Source organism: Pomacea canaliculata, linkage group LG14, assembly GCF_003073045.1.
Source record: "Pomacea canaliculata isolate SZHN2017 linkage group LG14, ASM307304v1, whole genome shotgun sequence".
Classification (NCBI taxonomy): domain Eukaryota; kingdom Metazoa; phylum Mollusca; class Gastropoda; order Architaenioglossa; family Ampullariidae; genus Pomacea; species Pomacea canaliculata.
Genome location: NC_037603.1, coordinates 11,571,900 through 11,585,434, shown reverse-complemented (window position 1 = coordinate 11,585,434; position 13,535 = coordinate 11,571,900). Strand labels below are relative to the sequence as shown.

At 41.1% G+C, this 13,535-nt stretch overlaps 2 protein-coding genes across 2 annotated transcripts; both read left to right on the top strand.

The window, feature by feature from the left end:
- Window positions 1–1,229: 1,229 nt before the first annotated feature.
- Window positions 1,230–3,790, top strand: LOC112555426. The gene is made up of 3 exons (XM_025223822.1): window positions 1,230–1,671; window positions 2,647–2,852; window positions 3,173–3,790. Exons 1-3 carry the CDS (start codon window positions 1,565–1,567, stop codon window positions 3,445–3,447), a joined length of 588 nt encoding a protein of 195 aa, XP_025079607.1. The 5' UTR covers window positions 1,230–1,564; the 3' UTR covers window positions 3,448–3,790.
- A 2,543-nt stretch (window positions 3,791–6,333) lies between these two features.
- Window positions 6,334–13,510, top strand: LOC112555662. Its single transcript, XM_025224108.1, has 6 exons — window positions 6,334–6,608; window positions 9,223–9,371; window positions 9,795–9,983; window positions 10,505–10,760; window positions 10,874–11,037; window positions 11,400–13,510. The coding sequence occupies exons 3-6, from the start codon at window positions 9,895–9,897 to the stop codon at window positions 11,476–11,478; spliced, it is 588 nt and encodes a 195-aa protein (XP_025079893.1). The 5' UTR covers window positions 6,334–6,608; window positions 9,223–9,371; window positions 9,795–9,894; the 3' UTR covers window positions 11,479–13,510.
- The last annotated feature ends 25 nt before the right edge of the window (window positions 13,511–13,535 follow it).

Here is a 13,535-nt window from a genome sequence, read left to right as displayed (position 1 = left end):
CTCACAATAGACTGACCAGCGTGCTTTACCATGCTCGACCTTTGGACTTGACACAGCACGTGAGCACGTGAGCTTACGTAAGTAAATACGATTACTTGTCGTCACAAGACTGTTGTCTGCTCTCTCGTCGCCACAGCGCGCCTCCAATGATGACGGATATGCGAATATTTTTAGTAACACTAAATGGGACCTTTTGAACCGGGGGTCGTGTTATTAAATATGTCACAGTTCATCTAGTCCATCAGGAACATTGATCATCACGTGTACCGATCGTTAGGTCACCTGAGGGTTGAAGAAGCTGACATGACGATTATGTTCTAATATATGTGTCATAGTCACATGTCTGAGTTTGACGATTAAAAACGTCCTATAAAGTAAGGCAAAAAACAAAAAACAAAAAAATCAGCAGAAAACAAAACAAAACAAAAAAACTAAAGAAAAAAAACCCCACAAAAAACAGCCAAAATTAACTAACAAACAAAAACTAGGCTGATTATTTTTAGTGGAAAAATATTACCGACCTAGGAGGCCTCACGAATGGTCTGTAATCAACTGCATTCATTTCTCTCTTTTTCCTCTACCTTGTTATCTTTAGCCATATGCTGTATTATTTGGAATCATGTAAACAGATAATAAATAAATATCGATATAGTCTTATTAGATGTTTGAATGACAATAAAATAGTAATTGCATCTCACATAAAATTTCACAGTCAGACAAGTCCTCTGTGACGACTGGCAAAAAGATGATGATGATGATGATGATGATGATAATAATAATAATAATAATAATAATAATAATACGTTTATTGATATAGTGCTCTTCCTCCCCCTTTCCCTTTAAAGGTACGTTAAAAGCACTTTACTAAAAAAAAAATAACCACACAAACATAATAATGATGGATGCTGGTCTCAAAAACAATCACTGAAAAATAGCCGAATTCTAGCAGTAGGATCATCAGGTTAGTTTTACAATCACTGAGAAATGGCCAGAGTTCAAGAATTTCCGGACTGAAAAATTGAAGACAACCATCATAGTGTTGGCCTGTTGGATAGTCATAGAGACATAGACTGTTCGCGGAGAACAGAAAGATTAATGTGTGCACCCATTGGTACGTGCATAGAACGTTCAAACTTTCCCGATTGTTGTTGTTGTTGTTGTTGTTGTTGTTATTGTTGTTGTTGTTGTTAACGAGAATCTATGCACACAACACGTGGCCCATGTCCACTTGTCGTTTGTGTGACATCAAACTCCTCGTCAGAAGCTTCTTCAGCCTCTAGGCCATCATCATTAGAGTGGTTTGTCAGCTCCAATTCCATGTCTGATGCGCAGCACACAGACCACCTCACACCCTGCGTGACACCTGGGTGGAACAAGGAATGTTGGAGGATAGGGATGACACTAGGATTTCGTTTGCATTATTTGTTAGTCGCTAATAGGCTTTGCTTTGGCCGGAGCATACTCTTCCAGTCTCCAATGAAAATAGTCTGTATTTCACACATTTTCTGTTGCGACCAATCAGAATGGACTCTCAAGCAATCAAGAAGATAATTATTATATATGTATGGCTTGGACCTCAGTTGTTTTGGATTCAACACTCATCATGGTTCGTCTGATGCCACCTGCTCTGCTTACTCTCCAAGCGTTCTTCTGTGTCCTCAGGTGTATCAGGTAAACCTGTGTTTTACTTGTATTTTGTGTATGATGTACAGCTACAATTGTAGATCTTTTCATTAGTTTTTTTCCTTTTTGCGCCTGTTATGAACCGATGTTTCTTGCATTAGCTGACGGGGGAAAAAACAGCTAGGAGTTATAAACACTAACATTCATATATAAGTAGACATCGACATATCTGAGGAGACCAGTTGTAATACTCTCTTGGAGTTTAGAAAAAAAGGAAACATTAAAGGGCGAAAAAAAAAATGAAAGAAAAAAGAAGAAGAAGAAAAAAAAGGAAACAAAATAGAAAGAAAGAGAATAATGACAGAAGTTAAGAAAAAAATAGTAAGACAAACTTTCCCAAAAAAGTTCAAATTTTTTCACAATCTTGCTATTTTCTTATGCGGAAAATCATGGGAAGATGAGCGAGGGCTCGAGCGTGCGTGTGGGCATCTCATGGCGGCCGCTTTTTCTTTCATGTTTTGGTATTTGATTTCTTACCAGACTGATAAAAGTGTACAACTTTCGTGAATATATTTTTTTAAATTTTTGTAAGTTTTGGATTTTAAAAGTAATATAATGTCTTTAAATGATTGTAAAATTTTTAAGTAGTGCATTTTTTGCCTTTTTTTTGTTTTGTTTTTCTTTTATCTTCCTGTGTTCAACTGGTACACTGAGTCACTTCAAGAGGAGCGACAACAGCGACAGACCGTATATCGTAGTTTTTGACATCAGAAGCTTCAGAAACCATCTTGTCATGTGAACATTTAATCAAAAACTTTTACTGTTGAGAAGGGAGGATTACTGTTATGTTTTCATATAAAGTTAAGCCTTGTGGTTGTTGATTGCTTTTCCTAATATTATCTTCATTTAAATTCATCTTTTTGGCTGGTGTTTTAATGTAAGTGTCATTGCTTATAGAACCATAAGTGATTTTTTTTTTTTAGCATGTGGTCACCAACCCATGGTGTGTTGAATAATTTCTAGCAGCCAGCCTCCTAGAGATCAGAGGCTCCCGCCGCCACCACCGCCTCCTGGAGATCCCAACCTCCAGCAAAACTCCATCACTGGCCACACCACCACATCAACATCTTCATTGACCACTACTTCGACTTCCGAGGCTGTGTCCTCGACTACCCACTCGATAGTTGCTACTACAGAGTCGACAGAAGGGACTCCTACAGCAGAAACCTGTGTGTAGGGGCTGTCCACTCTCTGTCCATTCTTTTGTCTTATCTAACCCTTTCTACCCAAACATGTGATTTACATGCTCTCAAAAAAAAAAAAAAAAAAAAAAAAAAAACCCAAACATTTTCTACTAATTTTCCAACTTAAAGAAAAAAACACTCATGAACATTATTAAGTAGTTTTAATATGAACCATTCTATCCAAGCCCCTACTCAGGATTTTTCTGTGTTTTTACTTATTCCTGAACGTGTGGTTGTGCACTTGCTCTCATGTCGTTCTGTGATCATCGACAGTTTATCAACCAAATACTGTTCTTCGATTTCAGATCCACTGATGGGACATTTCTTTCGCTGTCACATTGATGAGTGCTTTCGATGCCAAGAGACTCAACAGTTTACCGGAAGTCACCTTCGATGCAGTGAGCGTTGTTGCAGGACGCCGACATGCGCAGCTTACAATTTCCGGCCTGGCCTGGTGACCTCATCTGTGTCTGAGTGCACTCTGTGTACCATCAGACAGAACATTACAACAGAAGCTGTCGAGAAGTTAGGACCAGGCTGCTATTTCTGTGAGAAAGTTGTGTCCATTCCAATACAGTAACCACAGCCACAACTGAGACAACATTTGTTGACATCAGCAGAGCGACATCTTTGTGGAGGACATCTGTTTCCACGGCTGACAGGGACACTTGGACCAAACCTATGTACTTCTTGCTTTGACTGAACCGAGAATATCTGTGTCAGGGGAAAAAATCACGAAAATAATGGCACTCGTGTCAGAAAGGTCCTTTGTATGGTAGCAGTCAGGGTTAACGGTCTGATCAATGGGAGTATTATTGATTGTTTGTATTGAATTACACTTTTATATTAATGTCTGGTGGTGAAGCAATTTCACGCTTTCTGTCAATTCTGTCTCTCTGTCTGCCTCTCTGTCTGTCTGTCTGTCTGTCTGTCTTCCGACTCGGTTATTTCATTGACTGCCCAAGTGTTCCATTCGTTATTAGTCCTTCCTGCTGTACCTTTCTCAGAAATCCATCAACAGTGGACATTCTCTCTCCTTGTTGTCTGTCTGGGTCCATCGTCTTCTTCCTCTCGTTCATTGTCAAGCATCTAGGTCTCCTCTGCGGACAATCAGAATTCTTGTGACATTTTCCTGTGTTCGTAGACTCCATCTGGTTTCGTATTTTGCACACGTCACACACGTTTGTCACTCTGGTCTGGGATTCCAACAGAATACCCCGATGTACTGTCACCCCGAGATCAGAGACAGCTGTCAGGGTAGAAAGGCCGCTTAGAACATTCAATAAACTTCTGGAAGCTGTGACCAGAGGACGGTGAGAAGCAGATCGATGTGACTACCCGGGTTGGTGCTTAGCGACAGCAAAGGTAATCGATGGTCGATCATAGGTAATAAAGGTATCAGTTGTCTGCCGCCAGATTTGTCATTTGCCGGTCTGTGCTCTTTTCTGGTTCATAATTCTCCAGACACCTTGTATACCTTGCCCATGGATTGGTCACTTGAGATACAGTTTCATTGATTATAATAGAGAGAGGGATAAAATAATATATTATGCTTTGTTCTCTTTTCAGGAAAATATTCTTTCTCTGGTTCACCTATTTATTCATTGATATTTTCCATTAGTTTATTACCACTAACACATCTACCACTGTTACCTCCATTTCGACCAACCTCAGCATCAACAATAACAGAATCATCTACACTCTGCAGCAATGGTATTAATGACAATTCTAGGGAAAAGAAGATTTAGGACAAAGACTGAAAATAAATAAATAAAAAGAACAAAGGAAAGTATGATCCACAGTGAGACATGTGATATGGCACCTGGAAACTCAGCATAGAATGTTCCAGAAGTAGACAGGATTTAGAGGACAGTGCTGAAATCGAACCTGAAAACAGAAGAGGAGTTAATAAATAATAACCAGCGGTGTTGAAGGTCGAAGGTCATCAGTGTCATTAATCTTTAAAACTGGAAAACAGAATCAATGTAGCATTACAAGGTAATGTAGAAGATCTGTTGGCAGGTTTCACATTCTGTCACTAAACTCTCCAACATCAGAAAACATTATTATCAACGATGACAGACGATATTTAAAATCTTTGTTAGCAAAAGCTCGGTTTGTAAAGACCGGGTTTAGTTAGTACAAGATGTTAAGTGCCAGAAGCTGCACAAGCGACTCACTTCTATCCCCGAGATAAAACCTGCAAACACAGACACGTGACACGGGATTGCACAGCCGTGACGTAGGAGCTTAGGTCTGCGTTGTCATGGTGACAACCAATGAACAAGCAGCAAACGTGTCCATGCTCCATGGTTTGCCACAGCATCACGAACTGAGAGATGATGATAGTCATCGCTACAGTCATCTACAGAAGCATACACTATATTAAAGCAAGGGATGGAGATAGTTCTTCAGCAGCTCTTCGTCTTTTTAAGATTAAATTATAATCGAAATTACATTTCCATACATAATAAGAAAATATGTATAAAAACTGTTAAATCAAACACTTCAACATCTCCAGCACAAGAAATAATAAACAGGTTACTGGCTTAACCACCCTTCGGTTACTTGATAAGAATGGTCGATTCGACACAGAACATATTGCAATAGAAGCAATGAAGCGGAAAGGACATCACTACCTGTCATCGTAATCATCGGGTCATCTTGTCTGGTTACTTGCACCACTGGTTTCTCAGACCTAAACAAAAATAAAATAATAATGCCGAGGCACAAAGAGAAAGCTCGCTGTTTATCACGCTTTGGTGCTTTTGTGCGCGAGGAACCTGCTTCACGCATGATAGACTCTGTTTCCTCAAGCTTCACATACATTCAAGGCAGTCTGTGAACTAAAGGTTCCGTGTCACCTATTTATCCCCTTCATAACAGTTTGTGATGTAGAACACAGCTTCCGTTTTTTTTTTTTTTTTTTTTTTGTTGTTGTTTCTTAAAAAAATTTAAGCGAACTGACAGGTACACAGAGAAAGGCACAAACATGCTCTGCAGAGACTGAGTATGGCAAAAGTCAACAGAGAGGACAAACAGTCATCAGTCACTGATGCCAACCAGCTCTCTCTCTCACACACACACACACATAAGCAAGTACGCACCCACACACGCACACACATACACGCGCGCTATTGATTTCTTTCGCGCATTGTTTGTCCACATCCGCCTTTTAGTTATCATGGAAAGTAAGTGTGTTTGTTTGTGTGTGTGAGTCAGAGAGTGCATCTCTCTCAATCCTTCTTAGACAAATATTTGCTCATGCAGACACATAAACACTAGGTCCTGTTCAGCTACAATGTTGGACAGTGTGGACCACAGAGCGACAGGACAGGACAGGACAGGACAGGACAGGACAGGACAGGACATCGATCAGCAATATCTCACCGCTCGGCCATTGTTTGCGAAGCTAAACCTTAGCCCGGCACTGTTCTTTTTTGTCAGTGGTAACGCGATCAGAGCCTGCGCGCTCGAAAGCGACACTTGTATTCCTGCGCGCGACACGACTGACGCTGTAGTTCCCTAGCAGCCCGGGCGACCTCTAGCGGTCGGCGCCGGAACAACTCATTTTCACCTGCATTGCGTCGCAGAAGCGGGATCGTTGACTTCAAATGCACACCAGACCTGTGGGTACTCGGGTACAATGTGAGTTGAGGATACGACGAGGGACGTCAGACATGGTTCGCTTTCTTCAGACACTGACTCTCACTTTGCTGCTGTACAGCTTCCCTCCGTCAGGTAAATATCTCATTGCTTTTATTTATTCTTCCATTCATACACTTAACGTTTGGTTCTTTATTTTCTCGTATATATAGATATATAAATTTTAACTTGTATATTATTTTTTTGATTGATGGTTGTCTTATTTTCTTCTCCCCCATGTTCTCTTCTTGGTGTATGTGAGAGAGAAATTGTGGGTGGGGCTGTGAAGCGGGTGGCCATGGGCAAGTGTGTCCTGATTCTCATACAGTGTCCATCGTTTGTCCTTTATGAACCATCCATTCGTCCACGTCCCTAGTCCAGAACAAACAAACAAACAAACAAACAAACAAACAAACAAACAAACAAACAAACAACAACAAAACAAAAACCAGTCAACATGACGTCAGCCCCAATACAAGCTTCCCACATTGTATTTGCCACAGTCCACATATTCACAGTGTTACTGTGTGTTTGACTGGCCGACTGTGGACTGACTGATCGATAAGGAGACAGGGTGCATATCAATAGTCAAATCTCGGGTACACACGCATCAAGCCAAAAGAAATAAATGTTTCTGGTACGCAGACACCTTCTGTCAAACGTATATCATATAATTATCATATATCTACTTCATTTATATCTCTTTGTATAAACGCTTGAGTCGTTGGAATGGGAACTAGTCATTATTGTTGTCAATATTCTTCGACAGACCGGAGAAAGATTCTGCTGGTGTCACCAAACGGAGAAATAGAAGTCGGCCATAGCGACCTCTGTCCGTTATTTCATCATGTCTGTCGATCATGCCACTGATGTAGTTACTTGTGATGTCCTAATTTAATGTCTGTAAACAAGTCCCTGCAACGAAATTAAATGAACATGAACAAGGCAGCAGGCAAAGTGAGGCAAACACAGCAATATGATTATTATTGTATGATAATTAGAGCATACAGATGACTGGTTCTGGGAAAGTCAAGGGCCGCATTTACAGAGGTAATAAAGTCGGTGGTTCACCATGTCTAGTCATGTGGAAAGAGGATTATAACCTTCTCCCTCCGACCTCCATCAGTCATCATTTGCATTCATTGACAGGTCGCCAGCTGCTAGAATTTTCAGTCGAAGACTCAATGACCCTTGAACTGGGTACCTTCTGCTTTGAAGTCAAACACATCATGGACATATATAGGTGGACACGGTGGCGGTGTCTGCCGAGACCAACGCTTAGCTGTTAGTCTCGGTGAGCCCAAACAATGAATATGACTTAACCGGAAGCTTTGTACACACCTGCCTCGTTTTAGTAGTTATCTGGAAAAAAAAAAAAAAATGGTCTGTCATTATAGCAATAAATTACATACACATGCGCCCCTCACACACATACACACAGATACACACACACACCAACAAGACTTCTTTCCTCTTTCAAAATGCATTTCATCGTTACACGATTTTTGTTATAACCAAAAGGTGTGCTCATTCCTACTGCGTAGAACATTCCGGATTTTGTACAGAAGCTTTTATTAATCAATTGTTATTTGATGTGAGATGTTTGTTCCACAACGAGTTTAGTCCCGAGACAATCAATAATTCCTTTGTCGCGTGCCAGTACATCTAACAGAGGAGGGAGGGAAACAAATCAATGACTGAATTATTCGAAAATGCTTCGGGGACACAATAAGAGTATAAACATGTTGAAGGCGAGGGACATTATGAAAACAAGTCCTAAAGCCATCAAAAGAGGCATGAACAGATAGACAACAGACCAGAGGCATGGACAGTTAGACAATATGAAAGACTCTCTTCCAGGGCCTGAAATCTTCCAAGAAAGAGAAGAAAGAAAAAAACTGTCTGAAAAGATTAGTTTGTATCCTGACGAGGCAGACAAGACATAAATTAGAAGTTTATCACAGAAACTGCCCTCTGACATGATGATGAACATCATCAGATGATGAACATCAGACTCCAGGCCTGTTTGCTGTCGGACAACATTTCGTGGCACCAAGTAATGTTTCATTCCTACCAGTCTCCATGCCAGGCCATTCCTCTCGCAGACAAACGAAAAGGAATCAGAGCAGAAATCAAAAGCCAATGTCATCGCAACGTCGCCAGGCAACCAGAGGCTGAAGGAAGGGTTTGAACACAACACAATTAATAAAGAGCAACTGCTTCTACCGAGCTTTCATAGACAACAGATTCCGTTTTCATGATGGTGGGCAAAGATGGAAATCAATTATTTAACCTCAGTAATAATATTGCCGTGTGCTACTAGTACAAACCTCAAAACTATCTCCAGGTGTAAACTTCAGTGATTTTGATGAATGAAGAGGAAAAGCAAGAAGAAGGAAAGGAGATAGTGATAATATGAAGCATAATTTTAACATGGCAATGCAAAGGCGATATTAAAAGCATTGTTGTATATGAAAAAAATTTGATTCTTTCTGTCAGACAATCCCTATCACTTTCTTTTACACACATACAGAGAAAAAAAAACATGACACGAAAAGTACGAGAAAGGAAAAATAAAACCTGATGTGGTAGTGAGGGAAGGGAGGATGACAATACTCTTTGAAAACAAGTCTGGCTTTAAACAACAACTGTTTCCAGGTGTGCAAAATTAATGAAGCAATAATCAATGTATGGGTTTTGTGTGACAAAGGAGCAGACAGGTCGAAGCAAAGTGCTCAGAGGAGACAGTCTGTCCTCTTGCTGTCTCGTCGACGACTTCTGGAGAACTCGACATCTACTCCGACGATGGACTGCTCATCGATGACAGCATTTCACTTGTTCGCCACGAGAGGTCTGCAGGTGTGTAAAAGTGTGTTGTCAGACATTGTTGGGACAAACAATTTGTCAGATAATGTTGTGACAAGGGGCAATCAGAGGATAGTGATCTGAGTGTTATGTCTAAAGTGTTTGACAAAAGATTTGTCAGGTCGACAATCAGGACAAGGGTTCCCACATTCCCTCAAATAAACTGATTTTTTTTTAAAAATTACAATAAACACATTCTTCCCCACCCCATCTGACAGGCTTCTTGAAGGACAACAGAAAAGAAGCCTTCATCTTACAATGGACACAAAGCATCATACTCTGTTAATAAACACGGGTACTCCAGTTTCATCTACCCGTGTACATGTCAGTACCTTGAGTCCACCTTTGTTAGTGGGATAGAAACTCTATAAACAAGCAATTGTTTTTATTTATTTTATCTCATTGCCCACCCGTCAGATGGTGAAACTACAGAGAGCCCCACCACAGCTGAGTATGAGGGCAGCAAGACTTTGTGGGAGAAGATCGAGGAGTTCTACGCCACAACAACAACCTGGCCATGTACTGTGTCCTGCCCCTCATGGTCCTTGTTTACGGCGGGTGCAGTGTCATCTACTGCGTCTACAAGCTTCGGAAATACATTCGAAGGTGAGTTCCGAGTGCATTATGGATTGGCATCAAACTGGACTGACGAGGTTTTGACTTCACAAGCTGCAAGACTTCTTGTAATACCGGTCTGTGTGAAATCAGCGATGTGTGTCTGTGTGTGTGTCGTGTGTGTGTGTGTGTGTGTGTGTGTGTGTGTGTGTGTGTGTGTGTGTGTGTGTGTGTGTGTGTGTGTGTGTGTGTGTGTGTGTGTGTGTGTGTGTGTTTTCATGCGTGTGTGCATATTTTCTTCCTGCTGGCCTTAAGTTCGTAATCATGTTTTTGCTAAAAGCCCCCGTTTCATTAATCGATAAACTTGATCGATGCAGCAATAAAAATCCTTTTGACAAAATTTAAATAAAAAAAGCTGGTGACTTCCCTGTACGTCTGTTAATAAAATGAAAAAAAAAATACTCACACACACATACACGTATTCACATATAAAGAGATAATTAAAATTCATATTAAAGGAATTTACCATCAATCGTATGTGCATTCTGAATTTTATTTTCCTGTTTTTCCAGACGAAAACACAAACGATTTCAAAATGAAGACGACAGCGGGTCGTTTACAGGAAACAGCAGCACTAACCTTCTTCAAAATGGTGATCACTACAATGCCAGAGAGAAAGAAGGTGTGAAGACTGTAAGTGGCGGAACATGGCTGGATGACTCGTCCTTCTCTGATGTCAGATACGAGGAAACTAAGAAGAGCCCGTTGCCATGGGATACTCCCCACAAAATAGCCCCGACTGCAGGGAAACGACCCGAGTCCAGACAGGTGAGCTAACACCTGGAAAGTCTCTAAGTCACTAATTGCCGCCAGGTGTACTGACTAAACACACAGACATTGAATAAAATAGAATTGAAGGTTCGGGAAATGTTTTGTTTCAGGACCAGAAAATTGAGAGTTTTATCCTGAGCGACAGAAATGACAGAAACTCGGGGACCTTAGAGAGAGAGCGAGAAAAGCTTGACGAGAAAGTCAACAACCAGGAGAAGAAGCAAGAGGACAGGGTGGAAGCTTTCATGCGAGAAAAGAAGCTGGAGGAAATAAGGTAACATTTCTTCTAGTAGTTTCTTTCCCCCAGTTACACAACGCTGTATTGTGTTTAGAACACACCGACAATGACAATGACGATGACAATGACAATGGCAATGGCAATGGCAATGGCAATGGCAATGGCAATGACCAACTTCAATAATCCCAATGGACAATTTGAGCATGGAAAAGTTCTAGTTACAAAGGATAAAGGAAAAAACAGACAATATTACATCTAGACCATTTGTAGGCATCTCTACATCTCTCACACTCTATCCCTCTCTCTCTCTCACACACACTCACACCACTGACAATTCATATGTCAGTTTGAGTATGTCAATGCCATCCTTCTTTCATGATAGTCTTGTGTGTTTACAGAAGCGACCAGAGGCGGGAGGGCATGGAGCCTGTCAAACCTGTTCACAAAGGCTCAGGACTTCAACCGTCTGGCGGGTAGCCGCCCCATCGAGATCGTCCCCATCACCCAGTCGCAGTACCAGCGGCACATGGAGTCGCAGGATTCGAACCTGTGGGACCCTCTCCACAACAAACCTTTCGATGTACGGGCAGGTTCCGGCGCCGAGCGGCGGGCGGGGCGTGAGTCGGCTTGGTCCATCCGCGACGAGATCATGGCCAAGTACGATGCTCTGACCGTCCCTGGCCATGGCCAAGAAGACGGCCGACATCTTGCGGCTGAACTCGGATGAACCGGATGCTGGTCACCGCCCCGACACCTTGCGCCGGAAGCCGCGCAGCAAGTCCAAGCTGTTATTTATAGCAGAATAGGTCGTTGGGTGATTGTTGTGGGGACGAGGTGGTGGAAAGGTCGATATGCGAAATGCGATTTTTATGCTAAACGAGAGAAATTATCCAGCAGGAAGCCAAGGAGACAAGTGTGGAACGCAGCGTTTTCATTAACTTTATTTATTTACTGTTTTAGTTGCACGAGTGGACCGAGTTTAATGCAAAATATTTTGCAACATACCAGTGAGCGATCCTGTAGCTGACCTTTCGGCAGGTAGGGTGAGGGTAAAGGTCGTCTTCTGACCTTTTTCAGATTGTTGGGGAGTGAGGTGTTAGAGACTCAGTTTTCTCGGGGTTAGCTTTACGTGAAGGCAGGGCCCATCTCTCGCTCTCCGCCTTTTCTCCAACCCTCTATGGAGTCAGGTACCCATTCCACCCACCCGGTATGACTAGGGTTATTTGTTTTTTGTTTTTTTTTTTTTTTTTTTTTTTTTGCTCTACACGGGTATCGAACCGCCTCTCACTTCGGATACCAAGCTCTGTCCACTCGGCTATCCGATTTCCCAGGAACCAGCGTTTTCTGGGGACTTTGGAAGATTCTTTTTACAAATAACTCAAAGAATGAAGCTTTTGGAGTAGATAAACGGGATATTTTTGGACTTTCGCCAAGGAAGACGGCAGAAATCGTTTCGCACATGTTTGAAGTGCCTGTAGATGATGACAACTGCCTTGAAAAGCAAGGACAAACTGCTGAATTTTTATCTGTCTTGACATTCCTCCTTATTGTATGCCAGGTACTTTTCATGATGGCATCATTCTTGTTGTCTGTGCTTTTTTGGTACTCGTGCTGTTAATCTTGATTGACGTTGGTGTTGTTGATGTTTTTGTTGTTGCAATTATCTATATGGCTGCATAAATTGAATTCATTGTTGACCTTTGGCCTTGAACCGTTTGAGCACTATTTTCTCACACCATAAAATCACGTTTTTCAAAAAAATTTTTGTGCAGCCTGAGACAATTTTATCTGAAGAAAATGTTTATCAAGATTGTTTCCAGGCTTCAGACTGTGTTACTTAATAGAGAGCTATGTACTTTTTATATTAGACATGGCTACATAGTTGATTGATTGGATTCGTAGAAATTAGGTGTTGATCTTTATGAAAACACCTTCACTTCTAGACATTGTTGGTGGATTTTGAAGATCACGAGGTCTGACTGGACATATGATGCACCTTTTTAATGACAGCAGTTTGGTTTCATTTTTCTTTTCAGATAACTTTCACAAGAAAGAAATTGTCATTTTCGACTGAACAATACATACAATGGTGTTTGTGAACATTGTAAATGTTAAGCATATTTTAATAGACTGAGCTGTTTATATAAGGTATGCATTATCTTGAAGACATACAATAGACACAGATTTTACGCATTTACACCCGGAAGCATGCCAAAATTGGTATTTAATAATACTTAACAGCTTTTTACATACAGTTTGAAATTCTTTGCAAAGGACAGTGCAAACAAAGCAAGTCAACTAGTGATGACTTCATCCGCACCTGCTTCATATTGTTCAATATGTTCATTGTCCGTCCAACCAGCCACCCGTCCACACAAAGTATTACTCCCTTCGTCTTCCCTTCACCTCTTTCCCTTATTCGAGCGATATGTATAAACAAGCAAGTCCTTGTACTATTTGATAGAAAGACATATAAACAAGCAAGTTGTTTTAAGAGCATTTTACATTGCATTTTAAGTACAGGATAAACAAGT